Below are 17934 nucleotides of genomic sequence, written 5' to 3'. Positions count from 1 at the left end.
GCTTCGGGTGGGGCGGAGTCAAGTCCTCGTGTATAATTCATTGTTCACCAGTTGACAGATGGTTTTGTGCCTATAATAAAACATCTGGCTGAAATGAGATATTGACACAGGGGTAGACCTTATACTTAACTAGCGTAGTGAATGTATACTGAAACACATTTTTAATTATTTTAGGATATAAATCTTGTGTTAACGTGTATTTCTCCAGCGCCGATAGAGTTAAATGTGCTGCTAATGATGCAGCGCTGCCTCTCTTCTGTCAAGTCAACCAACCTTTTAGATCGACCACGCCCATGTAAATAATACTTTGGTAACGGACTTCTTGCTTTGGCCAATCCAAGCTGAGAAACGCAGAGAGGGGGACCCTCGCTGCCAATGGGAGTGTCTGCTGAGGGCGGAGCTGTGTTGGTTGCTACAGTGAGTGAAGCTGTTGTGTTTTGTATTGTCAGTTTCAACAGTTCTGGAAATGATAGAATAAGAATGTGATTTGCAAAACTTTTATAGGTGTGTTCTGAATTGGAAAAGACTGATTAATGGTCATTTGTGATCAGTAAGTTAAATAAACAAAAGTAGATCGATCATTATAATCAAAAGAAAGTACGCCGTCTTTTTAGCATGTAACTTGTGCTTTTTTTTATTGCGTTAACGTTCAATTTCTCTTTTACATAATCGTACTAATCGTAAGTACTTTTGAAAAATATTGTATATGTGTGCATACATTTGTAATAAATCGTGCATTTTTGCTTTTTTTTTTTTTTTTTTTTTAGTGGGGCGCAGGCATTTTAAATTGATTTTTTTAATACTAACTGAACAAAACGCATAAATGATAAAGTTTCTGTGCAGATTGTTTTTTGGGAGTGTGGAAGCTGTATTTTAGGGAGGTTTTTTTGTTGTTGTTTTTGAATAGTAAATGCATTTTTCGTATGGCTGATTATTTTTAAAGAAACATTTTGTTGCGTATGCAGATAACTGAGCTCAAGTTGACCGACCACCGTCATATTCCTGGAGGGCAGAAAGAGGACCCATTGTTTACTGTACTGATGCAAGTTGAGACGCCAGAGCAAGATTCACACAGTGCAGTTAAACTCGGAAATCAACAACCCTTCCTTAGATGAACTCATTTTAAACGAATATTTAAAGGCGGCGTATTCATTTCAAGATTCAGACCACGGTCGATGCTCCTAGCTGTCTATTCACTAAAGAAGACTTCATAACAGGTAAGACGAACTGCGTTATCTATACATCTACTTTAATGGAAATCTGTGCATCCCATCGTGTCTGTACCACTCCACTATAAGGCATTTGCTTTTGTAATGGGTGACTATCACAGACAATGCAATGTTTGACACAGTATGGGTTTGTTTGTTTTATTATTATTAGCAAGCCGCTTGTAATCCCTTTAGTTAGAAAAATTAGGTGTGGCTAAGACCCTCCTATGACAACTTCTGTAAGAAGGGAACTGCCTGCTACAACAAAGGACAGAATGGTGCCCAGGTTCTGGGATGGGGAATAAGACTCCTACTGCATAGCAGTTTCACCCTTTTCATGTTTTACTACGATCTTCGTTAGCACAGTGTATAATAACAAGCACAGGTGTGTCTTATTAACCTGATCAAACAGCTGTGCAATTGGAGTCATGTTTCCATCTCTGCAGGTTAATCTAAGATACTAACATGGTGTGGATCTGACTCTGTTCCCACGTCCTTGCACACAGCATCAGCAATGATACCTGACCACACACCATTCCCACTGAGATAAACTGTTGACGTTCATATTACATGTAGTAATTGTGACAGAGATCATTGGAATCCACTGTACACAGTAGTAGCTCTATGTAGCTTCCTATCCCATATCAGGGGATTTTAAAATCGATGCTACACAGTTGATCAAATGCCTCAGAGTGCTGAACATAACTTTAGTATATAAACAGACTGTTTTAAAGAGCCTAGTTGTGCAACCTTTTTTTTATCTTCTGCCCAAAGCTGGAACTGTATTTGTTTGTCAATTGCCCCATACATCAAGTAGCATGTTGTTTGTAAACTGTAAATCATTAGTATTTAGGTTTTACTTTTCACTCTGTTTTGTGAGCGCTCCTGTGGATTACAGGCCTGAGAGCAGTGGTAGTGTTGGTTGCTAGGTAACTAAGGAGGAAACGCTTTCATTGGATAAGCATAGTTTCCTTCTCATTTTGGGAGGGTTAGTAGCAAAGCTAACAATTAGCACTGCAAGGAGCGTTTTTGCTTTACAAAAAATCAAAGGAATTTTGTCAACATGAAACAGGTAAAAAAAAAAAAATTGAATATTTGTGAAATAATCATGTTCTTGGACAAACACGTATCTCACCCCTCTCTCAATAAGATAGAAGTTTTCCCTGGTTTAAAGAAGTGAAGAGAGAGGCAGTTAAAAATGTGTAGCCGCCTTCTGCGCTCCAGCAGCACAGCACAAATGGAGCTTGTTTAGTTTTAAAACCCACACGTTGCAGCAGCACACTTCCTTGAGCCAGGGAGGAAAATAGATAGGATTGTTATAAGTTGATGCAAAATTCTTCAAAGATTTCATGCTGGATAACAGTAGCAGAATATTCGGAAACTAAAATATTTGAACTCCATATCATGAATCCCTGTGTGTTGATTTACTAATTTACTGCATGTTCTGTAAAAATGACCACGGTTTGATTGTTGCCCGCCTCCCCAGGCCCCTGTCATCATGCACATGGACCGCAGCCCTTCCTCTCTCCCTGGCAGTGCCTCAGTGGGTGCTGGTGACTCCTTGGAGCTCAGCTTGACCGGCTCTCAGCTTTCTGTCTCCCGTCGGCCCAGCAGCGCCTCCCCAGCCAAGCACTTCTCCCGCTCAGTCTCTGTCACTGCGGACAACAAGAGCAAGCGCAACACCCTGGTAAGAGGACAAAGAAAGCACAGCCTCATTCTGTATTGAAATGGGACTTTATTCAGAAGCAACCAGCAGAGTGAGAGCAAGGCTTCTCCTTGTGGAGATTCTGTTGAAAAGCAAACCCCAGCAATAGTTGAATCCCATGTTCAGCAAAATGGGGTCTTTTAAAGTCCATCAGGAATACTTTTGATGAGCAGGGAACAGTAAGCAGCTTCAGGACTGGTCCTGGCCTGGGATTGCAGGACATGTGTTTTGGATATAATTCAGTGCCTGGTTGTGAATTTGTCTTGTTTGCAAGTCAATACACAGTGATGGAATGCACAGTTAGAGCGTGCACACAAAGGGGAAATGAGTAGAGTCACAGAATGTGGCCATGACCCCTCCTCCAGTTCATAGACAAACTGTTCTCCCCCAGATGTCCCTGACACTAATGCTTTGTTTCCACAACCTTTTGAAAATCAGCCCATTTTCAAATTCTTTATCAAGTACAATTGGAAAACTATTTGTTTGGCTCTGGTTAAATATATTCAATCTTCCTACAACTGTAATGAGTCAAGCAGATACATTTTGATTTCCTCAATTTTTTGATTTGTGAAGTTCTTTGGGGTTTTACTGTTTAACGTTAATAGTATGTTGTAGTGCTGTGAGGATAGGGGCTGGCTGTGTGCTTTGTCCTCACCCCGTCCTCATTGTCTCTCTGCAGGGCGAAGCCGGGCTGGGCAGCTGTCGGTCCATCAAGAACCTGAGGAGATCCAACAGCACCACCCAGGTCAACCAGAGAGTCAACTCCTGCTTCAGGTACACTCGCTCCACCCCTCTGTGTCCACCTGTCTGCTTTTACCTTAACTCTGGAACGCTTTTCAACTATCAAGAGACTAGTAGTCACATGTAGAAGACGTTATCCAGGGAATTTAGAATTGACTAACTTGGTGCAACCTGCATAGAAAGTTGCCTGGTATTTTAGCCTCTGTAGGTTTTCATGTAAAATCATGAAACTGTTGCTGTAGGTGCTAGTTTTAATGATACTCTTATATATTTTCTGGAATAGTTTTGCATATTATTTTTGGCATATTAAACCATTGGAGAGGACATAGATTATTGTGTTGCCTGAAGTCTGTAACACTATGTGGTGGCTCCAGAGGCTGGAGTTGTCTCCTAAAAGCAACAGCTGGTCCAGGACAGACCTCTGTCTTTCAGGCAGGCTTCGCTCTCTCGGGACAATAGCTATTGTGAAGTGATCCTGTAATAAAAGACTCACTGGGGGCTATTGTCTGGGAGCAAGCCCTGGGCTGCAGCCCCTTTTTTGCAGTACTGGAGGGGGATGTTAGAGTTAAGTTTGTGAAAGGAGGCAGGCTGAATAGATACATGTGTTCAGGGGTCTTCTTGTTCAGCAGTTGCCACTGAGCCAAACCCCTTGGGGACAGGACGCATGACAAAAAAGGGAAAGTTATTTTTCTCTTGCAAAGTTCTGGGGAATGTGCCTATTCAAGCGGTGTTGTGAATTCCTTTTCAGAAAGCCAGCTGGCATTTTAAGTGCGGTAGCCAGCCCAGATGCTGTAGCAGGAATTAAACTGAGCATGCATGTGCATTCATTTAGACTGAGTGAAATAAAGCTGGCCTGCGTGTGTGTGTCTGCTGTGATTTACAGGGTAATTCCTCAGTCGCTTTGAATAGATAGCACGTGCTGGTGTTCAGAAAGGAGTTTGCATTGTCAGCACCCCCTCACTTCTTTATTAGATGGACCTGCCTACCTCTTTTTATGAACCTAATTCTGGTCCTTAATTCGTATCCCAGTCAGACAAGAACAACTTGGGATTTTAACAGAGTCCAGTTACATACTGCACCCTCTCAGCTATAGCGCTGGGCATCACATTTCTGCCATGTGCTTAAGTCACAATATTTGTTGAGAAAAAGCAGTCGTGGGCTCAAATCTGATGCATTATTGTAATGTCTGGTGATGTTGGGTAGTCTGCTCTTTCTGATCTTCCCACCCCTCTGTCCCGGTGCAGCGAGGAGCAGTCTGAGGACTTCCTGGCGTTGTTTGATAGCAGCTCGGATGGGAGGAGGAAGCTGGCCAGCCTCAGAAAGACCTCTCCGGACCTCTCCTGGAACATCCTGGTAAGCAGCGCCCCTCGGGGAACATTGTCTTGATTGGGGGGGAAGGGGGCTATGTCTTGTTTCCACCTACTATTGAACTTGGGTTGAAACAAAGCGCTTCAGTAATGGAGGTTTATCGGTGAATTCAACTACCAGCTCGCCTCACCCAGCTAATTAATGGTTCCTCAGGGCTCGATTCAACCGGAGACAAGAATGTGCAAGTCCAAGATTATTATCTTAGGGAATCAATTTCTCTTGCCTACAAATATGTATTGTTTACTAGATAATGTAGGTAGGAAATAGTCATAAACCCCTTCACGATAAAGCGGCACTGGCTGGATCTTAGACCCTTTCACAGACTGGCTGGTCCTATGTACTGACCTTGTTTGTTTGGCTTCCCTTGTGCCAGGATGACCAACCCCGGACCTTCCAGATCCCTGGCAGTGGCCGCAGTGCCCGCACTGCCGACTCGCCTGCCGGCATGAAGAAGAGAGAGGCTGGCATAGCGCTGGCTGCCAACTTCACTGCCAACAACAGGTCAGGCAGCCACCCAACTCCTAGAAACCTTGTAATGAATAAGGCAATAGCTGAGTGTGAATTGCATATTAAGTCGATGCCTGTTGGAAGATGTATGTGTTCTGATCTCAATTCTTACTACATGCCTGTAATATGACATGTTCAGTGCTCTTTTATCAAGGGCAGCAAGTGTTGTGGAAGAAAATGTTACCGATTCTTTTCTGCTCTGCCCCAGGAGTAACAAGGGAGCTGTGGGAAATTCAGTCACTACCATCCTGCACAATAACTGTCCAGACAAGCCTCTGACACCAAAGAGCTCCAACCAGAAACCAGCGTCTCTCAAGTAAGTTAAACAGCAGGCACAGTGAGTAGAACTCCGTAAAGTATAATATGAGCCATCATACACTGTGCATGCAATTCAGCGCAACTCGTAACATTTTTAGCAATGCTAAAACTGTTGTTTATGCTTTTAATATTATATTCATATCAACAAAAGACATGCTTTTAAAAGAATTGCCATAAGACTGGCTTCATTTCCACTAACCCAGCTGGTTGTCCTTATGTCTTGTGTGTAACCCTCATCTCTCTCTCCCGGACTACAGTAACATCATGAAGGCCACAGTGAACGACGAGGGCAGTCTGGAGAACAGCTCCCTGACCAAATCCCAGAAGAACTTCTCGTCTCCCAATAACAACGCCGCGCACAGCAGCCCCGCCCTGCTTCGTAGGCAGGAGGTGACAGAGGAGGAGGCTGAAAGGTGACGCCAAGCTTGTGCAAAACGGAACCAGTACACTTTACAGCATTTTGAATTTCAGATACCCACAGTGATGATGATGGCAGCTATCACCGTCAATTCTAATTTTAAAATGATCCACACATCGTTGACATCTACTTTATCTAAACTTATCTAATTATGATATTATGAGCAACTTGGCCTTTTGTAATATAATGTAGCCTGTCTACCCACACAATGGTTTGTCTGTCCCCATGTGTCAGCAGGTTTATCCAGCAGGTGAACCACGCAGCTGTGACAATCCAGCGCTGGTACAGACGCCATGCCCACAGACGGCACACCAGCGAGGCAGCGCTCCGACGCCTCCTGTCCACCAAGAAACAGGTAGGACTCAGTGAAGAAGGCTAATACAGCCTTGGATTTATCATGTCACTGGATTTATCATCTTTGGATGCATGTATAGTATTAGTCTGTTTCATTTTTTAAATGTTTAAACGCTAGGATTGTGAGAAACCCCTCCGTCGCTTGTTAAAAATGACTGGAATGTGTATTTTGTATATAAGACTGTATGAGTACATTTAATTTTGTATGGAAAAGACAGTAAGGAAATATTTACAACTATTTCAAAGGGATCACTGGGTAAAAAGTGTGCTGATCCTAATAAAGAAAGACCTTCAGATTAAACTGGACTGATAGAGTGACACTGCATTTCTTTGTGTTTTGTGCAGGAGAGGGAGCAGAGAGCAGAGGAGGGGGAGACACGGGAAGGTCAGAAGAGGAAGGAGGAGGACAGGAAGAGGATACGTGAGGAGAAAGCCCAGCAGGCCAGAAGAGCTGCTATTCAGGTAGAGTGTTACCAGGCTCTAATAGCCAGAAACAAAGTGTGATTTAATCAAGAGGCTGCCCGGCACTGACGGCACATTCTGCCCATCTACAGGAGCTCCAGCAGAAGCGGGCACAGCGGGCAGCTGAGACGCAGCGCGTGGCAGAGCAGGAGATTGAGGCACTGAAGCAGAGCGGCAAGCTGGGCCGGAGGAAACCTGCCAGGCCCTCTCCCGGCAGCAAGGGCAGCACGGCAGGCAGGGACACAGGCAAGGGGAGGATTGCAGGTGAGGGGCAGGGCTGGTGCGGGGCAGTGTGGTGCATTGACAGCTTGATTGTTCTCATAAGCACACTCGACTGCAGAGCTAGTCAACAAATATTTGCTTTGTTCCTAGTTGTTGTTTTCCTGTGCACACAAAGTGAGTTTCTATTTTTGTTTTTGTTTTGTGTTTTTCATTTTGTAGACTCTGGTGTGAATGTAACGGCTGATCTGGATGACGTATCAAACCTGAGGTCTGGCTCCCCCACTGACTCCCCTGGGAGAGGCTCCCAAGGCTCCCAGGTAACACTGCTGGCCTGCTTCACAAAAGAGGCATGTGTGCTTCAGTGGCTAAAACAGGATTTGGACAAGGGATGGGTCACTGGCTTAGATGACATTCAAACCCAGGATATTCTGTCTCTTAATGTAATGTTCCAAACACATTGCAAGGGTAAAGATGAAAGAGGTTCAGGTGACTGGGGTGAGTCGGTGTCTGAGCCGGGATTCGTTTTTAGTTTTTGGGGAGGGAGTGATGGCTGATCCTGTCCCCCCTCCTGTTCTGCAGAAAGGCGTGAGTGTGGAGGAGCAGCTGCAGAGAGCTCCGTCGAGCAGAGCCCAGTCCAAAACCACGCTGAACGAGCTGCTGGACACCCTGAAGCTGCTGGAGGAGGATCCAGAGAGACTGCCCGAGCCCCATTGCTACCGCAAAGAGAAGTACTCCTGGATCGATGAGGTGAGGCACAGCACAGGCTGGGGGTTGACATTGTGAAGATTAAAAAAAGGAGGTTTACTGTCTAGTATGTCATACGCATTTATTTTACTTTTGGATATGTTTTAAAATTTTACATTCAATACATTTTTTACATGTAGCTTTAAAGTAGAGCTGCTTACAGTATTTAAAAACTATTCCCATCATTCATAAGGCAGTGTATTTTCTGTTACTGAAGCTACAGAATCAGAGAAGATCTGTTGAAGAGTTATTATCTGCCCCTAAAAGGTGCCAGAAAAGATGACTATACTATTTAAAGATCAAACCCCACATGATTTATCCTGCACTCCCCAGCCCATGTTCTCAGCTTCAAGGAGGAGGTTAGCAAAGTGTCTTCCCTGAAGCTCTGTGCTGACCTCCCTACTGCTCTTCCAGGACAGAGACTCCAACTCCCTGACAGCTGATAACCTGGAGCTGCTGGGTAAGATGAGCCAGCCTCCTGCCCTGCCAGACGGGGGTGCCCTGCTCTCTGAGGCCAAGCTGCAGAGCATCATGAGCTTCCTGGACGAGATGGAGAAATCGGAGCAGGAGAGGCCGCGCTCTGTCACCTCGGGTTCACACAGAGAGGTTAGGCAGTTACAGGGTACAGGGGCTACTGCAGGCTAGGTAAGAGCACTCCATACAGGCTGAGAGGGGAACAGCTGAGTGGAGGTGGTGGGGCGTTTGTTAGGTTAGTCAGTGTAACTGTGCGGGGACTGTACCACATTGTGGTGGTTTCTAATCCGATGACTACCTCTTTGAGAGTTGAGCCAATGGGCATTTCAACTTTATACCTTTCCCATGGTGATGTTTCAGCCATGTTGAGAAGGAGTATGTGGTCAGTTTACTGTGGGAGAGGGTAGTATGATAAGGATGAGGGCAAGTTTTCGCCAGCCTTAAGAGTTTGGTTGAGGGTGAAGCTTTGTCTCACTTCCATTCTCCCCATCGCTTCCTCTCCCCCCTGTGTCTGCACCCCAGGCCCTGCTGTCAGAAGAGGACCTAGCTCAGGTGGATCAGGCCTCGGCCAAAGCAGCCGAGGTGACCGGCTGCATGATGAGGATGAAACTGGAGCTGGAGGAGAAGCGACGCACGATCAACATGCTGCAGACCGCACTGGTGAGGAGAATAGATCAGATAGAATTGGAATGGTTTTGCTCCATCCCTGTTTACTTGGTGCTTAGAGGGTATTTACTCGTCAGGATGACAGATAAGGTTCAGCTGTAAGATCACTGATCTGTCGAAGCTCCAGTTTGCCCTGCCTGGTTACCCTTCCTAATCACACCTTCCTTCCCTGCCTAAATCCTCACTCCCCCTCCCAGGCTCAACAACGGGAGCTGACAGTGCGCCACATCAAGGAAACAGAGAAGGAGCTGAACCGCAACTTCCAGCTGCAGAAGGATCAGTACGAGGCCACCATCCAGAGACATCTGGCCTTCATCGATCAGGTATTCTCCACTCCCCATACTCCCCACCCCCCACTCATGCGCCATCCTCCCCTTCATTGGTCAATAACCCACTTTTCCACACTTGCTATTTGAGATCTGGACTACTGAGTGCAGAGTTAAAATCCCAATTATTTTTGTTTTTAATAGAGGTCCAGTTTTCCACACATACTGGGTGCATTGTGATACACTGCTCTGTTCTGTGCTGACTGCAGCTGTTGGATCTGACCCACTAGTTGCTGTTTAACGTATGTTGGTTCGAGTAGATCAGGGGTGTGTCTTGTGGAGGCTGATGTCTCCCCTGTTCCTCTCCCCAGCTCATCGATGACAAGAAGGCCCTGAGCGACCGCTGCGAGGGGGTGGTGACCGAGCTAAAGCAGGTCGACCAGAAATACACCAAAAAGATAGCACACATGCAGGAGCAGCACGACCTGGTGAGTTCCACTGAACAAAGGCTAAAGAAACGCTACACGGTGTAGATCCGGCGTGAGGATACAGGCATTGAGTGATTGTCATCTGTAACAGACAATCCATACACATCCTGTGGATTTTTTTGTTTTTGTTTTAAGAACATGTTGTATTTCAGATCTTTTTGCACAGGGTTTGTTGTATTTTTTAGTCCAGATTTTGTTCATATAAACCAAGTGCTGCTTTATGCATTCCTCTCCAGAATGTGTTCAGTGTATCAAGTGAATGTGAAACCACTGCAACCAGTTCAGAGGGCTTCATTTTCTCTGGCTTCTTTTGCTGTAGTTTCCTGGCTGGTATAATCACTGTGTAGTGTCTGCTTTCAAAACTAGTCTCAGTGGTGCTTTCCGATCATTTTTGTTTCATCTTTCTTTTATTTCTGTTTGTTTTCCTCTCCTCGCTGACTAGGTGTGGCACATTCTGGGTCCCTTGTGTGAGGTAACTCTTTCTTTTCATCTCTTTCTTTTTCTCTTTCTTTCTCTTTTCTCCTGAGCTAGCCTTCAGCTAAACCTGGAGGTCTTATAAACCATGTATTTTGGGATTGTAACACAAGATACCTGGACGCGATACAAAAAGCAGTGTGGTCAAGTGGCTCTGCTTAGATCAAAGCAATTACAAATGATTTATAAACACTTTAAAAGCCAATAGTTATTTTTGTGGGACTACATTTTACAGTTTACTCCTGGGCTCTTCTAACCCCATAGCCCCACCTTTTAAATAATCTGTGGTCCACACATGCATCTGCAAATGAAGAAAAGAAAACAATTTTGCAGAGTCATTATGCTCAACTTGGTAAAAACAATTCATTTGAACCAGTTCAACTCCCAGCCCGATTCCAGCTTGAAACTGGCGTGCACAATATACAGTATAGAGGATCTGGTAATCGGTTCCTCAGGTAGGTATCGACTGTGATTTGTATTGCTTGTCATGTCTCGTCATCCCATCAGCTGTGAAGAATGGCATCTATTTCTGTCGTTTTCGTGATGACCCTCGTTCAACCTCAATCTGGTTATTGATGAGAAGTTTGGTGTTTGTCTGTTTGGTTGTATTAATGTGTTGTGTCCTCGATTGCCCCCCCCCCCCCATCAGGAGATTAAGAAGCTGAAGGAGCTGATGAGTGCCACAGAGAAGATCCGCAGGGAGAAATGGATTGACGAGAAAACCAAGAAAATCAAAGAGATCACAGTGAAAGGTTAGTCAGCAACACTGAAAAAGACACACTGTCAAAGTTGAGGGGATTACAGTAGTGTAGTGTAGCTATTGCCCTGGAGTAAAATAAGACCGTGCTTTAGGAGGAAGGCAGAGAGAGTTCAACAGAGAGCAATAAATAGCTCATTCATACATGCATGCTTAATACTGCAATAACAGTGTATGGCCAGTACATGTCACTGTGGGCACTGTACAAAACCCCTGCTAAAATCTGAGAAACTACAATTTCCTGCACACTTGAATACAACAAAAGGAACTTTTTATACTAGTAGACATTTTCAGCAGCAAGCCTCAAAAAGACATTTCTTTGTTGGATGGTTGAGTGTTTAAGGCACAGATGCCTGCCCACGCTGACTGGTCAGTGGCAATGGATCTCCCTGTGTGTCCCTGTCAGGGCTGGAGCCGGAGATCCAGAAGCTGATCTCCAAGCATAAGCAGGAGCTGCAGAAGCTGCGAGCTGTGCATGAGGCGGAGCTAATGCAGGCAGACGAGCGGGCAGCTCAGAGATACGTCAGGCAGAGCGAGGAGATGAGGGAGCAGCTGGAGAGAGAGAAGGAGGAGCAGTGCCAGAGAGAGAGGGAGCTCGCCAGGCAGAGGTATTGCCATACCCAATGCTATGTTATTAAATTACACTTGCAGTTACATTTATACTGCAGCAATTCCAATCATAGTTACAGTTATACTAAGCAACTACCCACATTAACCCGTTTACTCTGTTTATTTGAAATAACCCAACAGTAGTTACAGGTACAAATACAGAAACATAATCTAACTTCAATCCAAACAAAAAGTAGTCACTGAAAGTGTTTGAGAATACAAGAATAATAATTGAATGACAAATGTGTAACTGAACTGTAATTGATCAATTATATGGTTTAATTGCAACTAGTTATGCAGGTGTGCCACGGTTCAACTACAGTTATAATTGCAATGAATTACGAATTGTGCAATCACAACAGCACGTTGATTATCACCCCGGTGCGCCCCCTGCAGGTACGAGAAGCAGCTGCAGGAGGAGGAGCAGGCGCTGCAGCAGCAGAGGAGGAGACTCTACAGCGAGGTGGCTGAAGAGAAGGAGAGGGGGGCCCAGCTGGCTGCCAGGTGAGGAGGGAGGGGGAGTGGAAGAGACTGGTCAGCTGTGATGTCTCGGAGGTTCTGCCAGGCAGAGGGGGAGGTGCTGTCTGATTGCACTGAATGAGAAGGCGGCTTGGGCTGGATGCCCTGAAAGTGGATTTAAGACAGGCAAAGGGACAGCAAGTTGAAAACTGGCTTTGAGATCTGAGTTTTCTGGTGGTCACTGTCCTCTGTATCACCCCCTACAGACAGAGGGCAGAACTGGACGAGCTGAGAAAGCAACTTGAGGACAACAGCTTGGTGGCAGGGCGTGCGCTGAGAGAGGAGTTTGAGAGGACGAGAGAGGAGCAGGAGAGGAGGCACCAGGTAAGACACACTGGCGTGGGAAACGTGTCTGCTTGATGGGAGATATAATATCAGGTTTCATCCTGCATTGTGATAACTCTGTGTCCAGGAGTTTTAAAGCCACATCACTTAATATTTATTCTACAAAGACCAATTCTGTCGTAGTTAGTCTTGAGAATGACTGTCTGTCTGACTTTCTGTCCAGGCAGAGGTTAAAGCCCTGAAAGAGAGGCTAGACATTGAGAAACAAGCCTGGGAGGAAAACTACATGAAGAAAGAGGTAAGACTGACAGCAGGTGGCAGTGTTGCTCTATTTCAATAGCTCTGTATGCCTGTGGCTGCACAACCCACAATTAAAAACGTAACCTGTGACAAGCATACGCCGCTACCAAGAGCAAGCCAAGATTCATTATAGATAAGGAACACTATTAAATAGTCAATATGTGTATAGAGTACAATATCATCTACTAACTGTTCCTTAGGAATGAATTACTGTAACTAATTGCTGCTCTCACAGCCCGATGTTTAAGCCTGTTGGGCAAAGTATGACCCTTCACCCTGCTTTTTCTTTCTCTGCTCTCTTGATTATCCTCTGAGATCAGGCTGGAAAGTTAAACTGTAACTCTCATAAAGGCAGCCTGTGTGTGCAGAGACAGACTGAGCAACGGGGCACTGCCTTCCTGTTGTGTTTATTGAGGGAAATTCTTTTTAACAACACGTACACCTTGTCTAATCAAAAAATAAAAACTGTTAATGGAAGCATTTGCAGAGCCTGCTGTAATCTGTTAGCGATCAAACACTAACTCGCATGTAAGTAGAGGTGTTTTAACTTGGCTTTTAACCCAAAAAGTATGTCAATGTTTGCAGCAAGTTGGTCAAAGTGATGAGAAAGTGAATCCTATTTAGGCATTGCCTGTTTACTGCTTTGTACATGAGTGGGTTAATTCCTGGCTAGATGGATCTCGGTTAGGCGTAATTAGAATATGAATTTAAAAAAGACAGACCATGGTCATTGGAAAGGTGAATTTGATGGAGGGCTTTTTATATGCCAAAGATGTGTTGACAGGCTGTGGCTCTAACATTTTATTAATCACTGTTAATCTGTAGAGTAGATGGGGTAGCCCGTCTTTCTACATCTGTGCCCACGATCTTATTCACTTGGGGGTCCCAAGTCAAAATCGAACCTGGGTCCCTGAGGTGAAAGCTGGGTGTTCTAGCCTGTACCCCACCTACTCTGCACAGTACCCTGCTGTGCACTGGCCCCAGGCTGACGTGGCTTCTCCGTTTGTGTTCAGGAGGCCTGGCTGCTGAGCAGGGAGCGGGAGCTGAAGGAGGAGGTGCGCAGAGGGAGGGACAAGGAGATCGAGCTGGTGATTCAGAGGCTGGAGGAGGAGACCAGCAGAGCCAGGGATGAGTGTGAGAGAGCCTCCGAGAACAGGTCCGAGGGGGGCAGGATTAGTAATCTGTGATCTAACTCAAGTCCATGCCATTTTAATGAGTTGCTGTCTTTGCCGTGTTAGCTGCCCTTTCATTGTTATCTTGTATTTCCTCTTTTCAGAAAGTAATGTGATGCTGTGACATTTCAACAATGTTGGCTCAGTCTGCCTTGTCGTTAATTCATAATTTTCAATTCTAATCCCCTTTTAATCAATTCCAGCACATCAGTGAGCTTCTCACAGTGGCAACAGATTACTTAAATTGAAGTCACAGTTTGTTAATCGAAGGAATTGGAATTGAGAATTGATTTAAAAAGAAATTTGGAAATGGAGTTGACCCCAGGCGTGGACAGAAATTATAAAAAGACAGGACATCACTGCTATGTATCTAATGATTGAGTGGTCAAAGTTAATCACCACTCACAGTACAGAGCAGGCGAAATCTGTGGTTAGTGACTGACGACTGACATTGTGCTCTGGTCCCAGGGTGAAGCGCGTGCGGGAGAAGTATGAGACAGAGCTGCGGGAACTGGAGCGCTCGGAGAGGAGCCTGCAGGAGAGACACAGCGAGCTGAAGGGCCGGCTCAGCCAGGCAGAGGGGGAGGCCGTGCGACTACAGGGACTCCTCAGGCAGAAAGAGCAGGAGGTGCAGGACATCACACAGGTACTGACCAGCAGGAGGCGCTGCTGATTGCATGAGGAGACAGGTTGGGCTGGCTGTCCTGAAGGTGTTTAAACCCATTAACGCATGGCGACCTCATATGGTTACTGATTTTTAAATAAATAAATAAATATATATATATATATATATATATATATATATATATATATATATATGGGCACATAGGGAAGAAGAAATGCATGATGTCCTCATATTTTCCCAACCGTAATAAAATAGGGAACTTGGTCCTGTGACAATGCAGTAACTCAGTGCTGTGACTCTGCCTCCCACCCTGTCCCACTCTAACTGATGTTTTTGCCGCAGATTCAGGACCGGCTGACGGAGGAACGGCGCAGCCTGGCAGAGGTGATCCGGCAGGAGTTTGCCGACCGGCTCGTGACCACAGAGGAGGAGAACAGGCGCATGAAGATAGAGATGTCAGAGACGAGGGCGCGGCAGAGACTGGAGCTGGAGAGAGTGACCCGCGAGAAGGAGGAGGAGCTGGCTGAGGTGCACAAGAGGTGAGGACGGGGCCAATCGCACAGAGGAGAAGGAGGCTTGATGGCACAAGGAGGGGCGGGGCAGAAAAGGTTTGACCTGTTTAGCAGGATCAGCACTTAAAAAGACTGACCTAACTAATGAAATAGTTTCAGTATCTAAAAAATCCATTTAAATGCAACGGAAACAATAAATATCAATAAAAATAGAGAGATGAATACTAAAGTGTGGTTAATCTTGAAGCGTTTTAATTTTGCTGAAGTGTAAGGTCTTGCCTCTGAATCTAGCAGTGTCTGAGCTTTGCTGTGCTGTGTCAGTGTGGTTAGTGTGCCAACACTCTCCCTCTTCTCCTGCAGGGTGAAGACTGCTATAGTGAAAAAGGAAGAGACTGTAAATAACTTGCGTAAGCAACACGAGGTGAGAACACTGAGCTTCCACATGGAATACAACATTGATTTCCACTTTTCATATTTAGTACTATAGTCAAACCTATAGTATATATGTGTGTGTGTGTGTGTGTGACTGAGGGATTAACTCGCTATCAATTATTATGTTATCCCTCTGTCACATTCTGCATGGATTTGCTAAGTCTGCGTGACTTTCAGCTAGTTAAACAATCAGTAGCTGACAGTCAAGCATTCCCCCCCGAGACTTTTAAACAAACAATAAATAATACAAAACAATACCACGACAGATGGCATCTCCCTCGTCCGACCAAACAATACATAACAAAAATATTAAGAATTTTGGCTTTTTGCCATCATATATATTATATACATAATAATAATAATAATAAACAATAAGCCCACTTATTTACATAGGGGCGAGACACTCTGCCACAAGCACGTTTTCAATTAATATTCTTTTACTGTGCAGTCTATATTCAGTGCCACTTGATGGACCTTGGCTGAATTCTTTAATTTCTGCTACCTCCCTGCTGTTTCTCCTCACAGGCAGCCTTAAAGAGAGCAGATCACCTGGAAGCATTACTGGAGCAACAGCGGAAACAGCTGCTGGGGAAGTGAGGCGGCAGAGCCAGCCTGCATCTCCATTGCAACCGTCTTGTGGATGAGGGGGGCGTGACATCATTCCTCAACCGGACACCCCTCACCCACTTGCCAAACCGGGGCCCATTCCATCATTATCAGCCCCTTTAAAACAGCAGGAGAGGAAACTGGTCATGGGGTTGAGAGCCATCAGAAGCTGTCTGTTTGGGCTGCTAGAGAGATCGGTCAGGAGGTGTGGGTTACAGGTTGATGTAGGGAAACCTATTGAGGGAGTTCAGTTAGTTCCCCCTCCCAGGTGGCACTAGTTCTAGATAATTGAGTGCTGATGCTGTCCTGGTCTGAAGGTTATCGGTGGCGTTTATCAAGCTGATTTGAAACCATTGCAGTTGCAGCAAAAGCTGGTGGTATCCTGTACTAGAGGTTCTGACGATCAGAAATGTCTGATAAAATAAACTCCTTGTCAGTAAGAATTCATCTCAGATCAGATAAATCTCTGGAAAAAGGAGCTGGCCTGGCTAGCCAGTGTGGCGTGAGATAGTGTGAGGAGTTTAGAATGATGAGTAGAATGTTGATAGAAGGAGAGAGAGAGAGAGAGAGAGAGAGAGAGAGAGAGAGAGAGAGAGACTAGAAAAATAGGAAGTGCCATAAAATAGTGAGATTGGCATTTAAATTATTTTAAAGCACATATCTGTATCCTCTGTGGGATGTAATAACTGCAACTAAATAGTAATGTGTGTGTGTGTGTGTGTGTGTGTATATATATATATATATATATATATATATATATATATATATATATATGATATGATATATATATATATATATATATATATATACTACTATCATGATAAATTTAGAAAAAAAATTATTATTTAGGCCACACTTCTTATAGTTCAATAGTGGTAAGGATAGAGTGTAGAAGAAAATACAGAGGGAAGAGAATTGACAGAACATGAAGAAATTATTATTTATGAAAGATTAAGTCAGGAAGAGAGAAGGGAGGCTTTTAATAAGCCATGACAATAAAGGAGAACATTCCCACAGCACTGACTATCTAGCTTGTAACCAGTCCATATTAGCTGTTTATGATGGCTCAGCAAAACACCCCCCTGCTTTACTGTATACCTTGTATTCTTGTAATAGGTTTTCCTTATTGATCCAACACATGTAGAATGCACACTACCCTTAAATACTGTACAACCAAAAAGTTCTGTTGCTTTTTTTATAAACTTCTTTTGTCTATGTAGGACTCCAGTAATGAATGCCATTGAACCGGTACTAAACATACTTTTGAATGTATTGTGTGTGTTCCATTTTATTCTGCACAGTCTTTTGCGTACCTGATTTAAATAAGTTGTGGGTTGACAAATGCCAAGACACATGGTTTTGGGTCTGCTGGTGTGCTGGTGGTATGTGGGGCAGCTTCGTGGTTCTTTTGTACAACAAAGAATCTTCTGAAAAGTGCAGTGGGAGTCGGTCAGCAGGGCTCGTTCAGTTCTGCATTCTGCTTTCTGAAAAACAAATTGTGTCGATTTGATTAGCATGGAAAACCTCCAGCTATGCCAACTCTGTTTAGTTGCTGTCCTCAACATCAAGTGCTTTTGTCCCCGAAACACGCTCTGTTGTTGTTGTTGTTGTTATTATTATTATTCATGACTTTTTTAAATTTAACATTGATGAAAAATGTATGTAGAAATTGTTCACAAAACATGACATAAAGAGTTACATT

At 44.5% G+C, this 17934-nt stretch overlaps 1 protein-coding gene across 7 annotated transcripts; it reads left to right on the top strand.

Moving 5' to 3' along the window:
- Positions 1-317: 317 nt before the first annotated feature.
- cep131 (centrosomal protein 131) lies at positions 318-16945 on the top strand. Of its 7 annotated transcripts, none has more exons than XM_041219771.1 (28): positions 318-417; positions 966-1217; positions 2695-2895; positions 3593-3687; positions 4899-5007; positions 5396-5523; positions 5738-5845; positions 6105-6260; positions 6500-6620; positions 6965-7081; positions 7174-7345; positions 7523-7620; positions 7883-8050; positions 8462-8653; positions 9044-9181; positions 9385-9510; positions 9825-9941; positions 10384-10413; positions 11065-11167; positions 11579-11780; positions 12178-12285; positions 12507-12624; positions 12809-12883; positions 13899-14041; positions 14526-14703; positions 15025-15221; positions 15555-15615; positions 16152-16945. In XM_041219771.1, the coding sequence occupies exons 3-28, from the start codon at positions 2707-2709 to the stop codon at positions 16221-16223; spliced, it is 3321 nt and encodes a 1106-aa protein (XP_041075705.1). In that variant the 5' UTR covers positions 318-417; positions 966-1217; positions 2695-2706; the 3' UTR covers positions 16224-16945. The 7 variants fall into 7 exon arrangements, with proteins under 7 accessions (XP_041075705.1, XP_041075704.1, XP_041075706.1 ...); XM_041219770.1 differs by lacking the exon at positions 318-417 and adding an exon at positions 427-504; XM_041219772.1 differs by lacking the exon at positions 318-417 and adding an exon at positions 427-550 and having other exon boundaries at positions 6503-6620.
- The last annotated feature ends 989 nt before the right edge of the window (positions 16946-17934 follow it).

Source organism: Polyodon spathula, chromosome 20, assembly GCF_017654505.1.
Source record: "Polyodon spathula isolate WHYD16114869_AA chromosome 20, ASM1765450v1, whole genome shotgun sequence".
Lineage (NCBI taxonomy): Eukaryota > Metazoa > Chordata > Actinopteri > Acipenseriformes > Polyodontidae > Polyodon > Polyodon spathula.
This window is presented reverse-complemented; position numbering and strand designations above follow the sequence as displayed.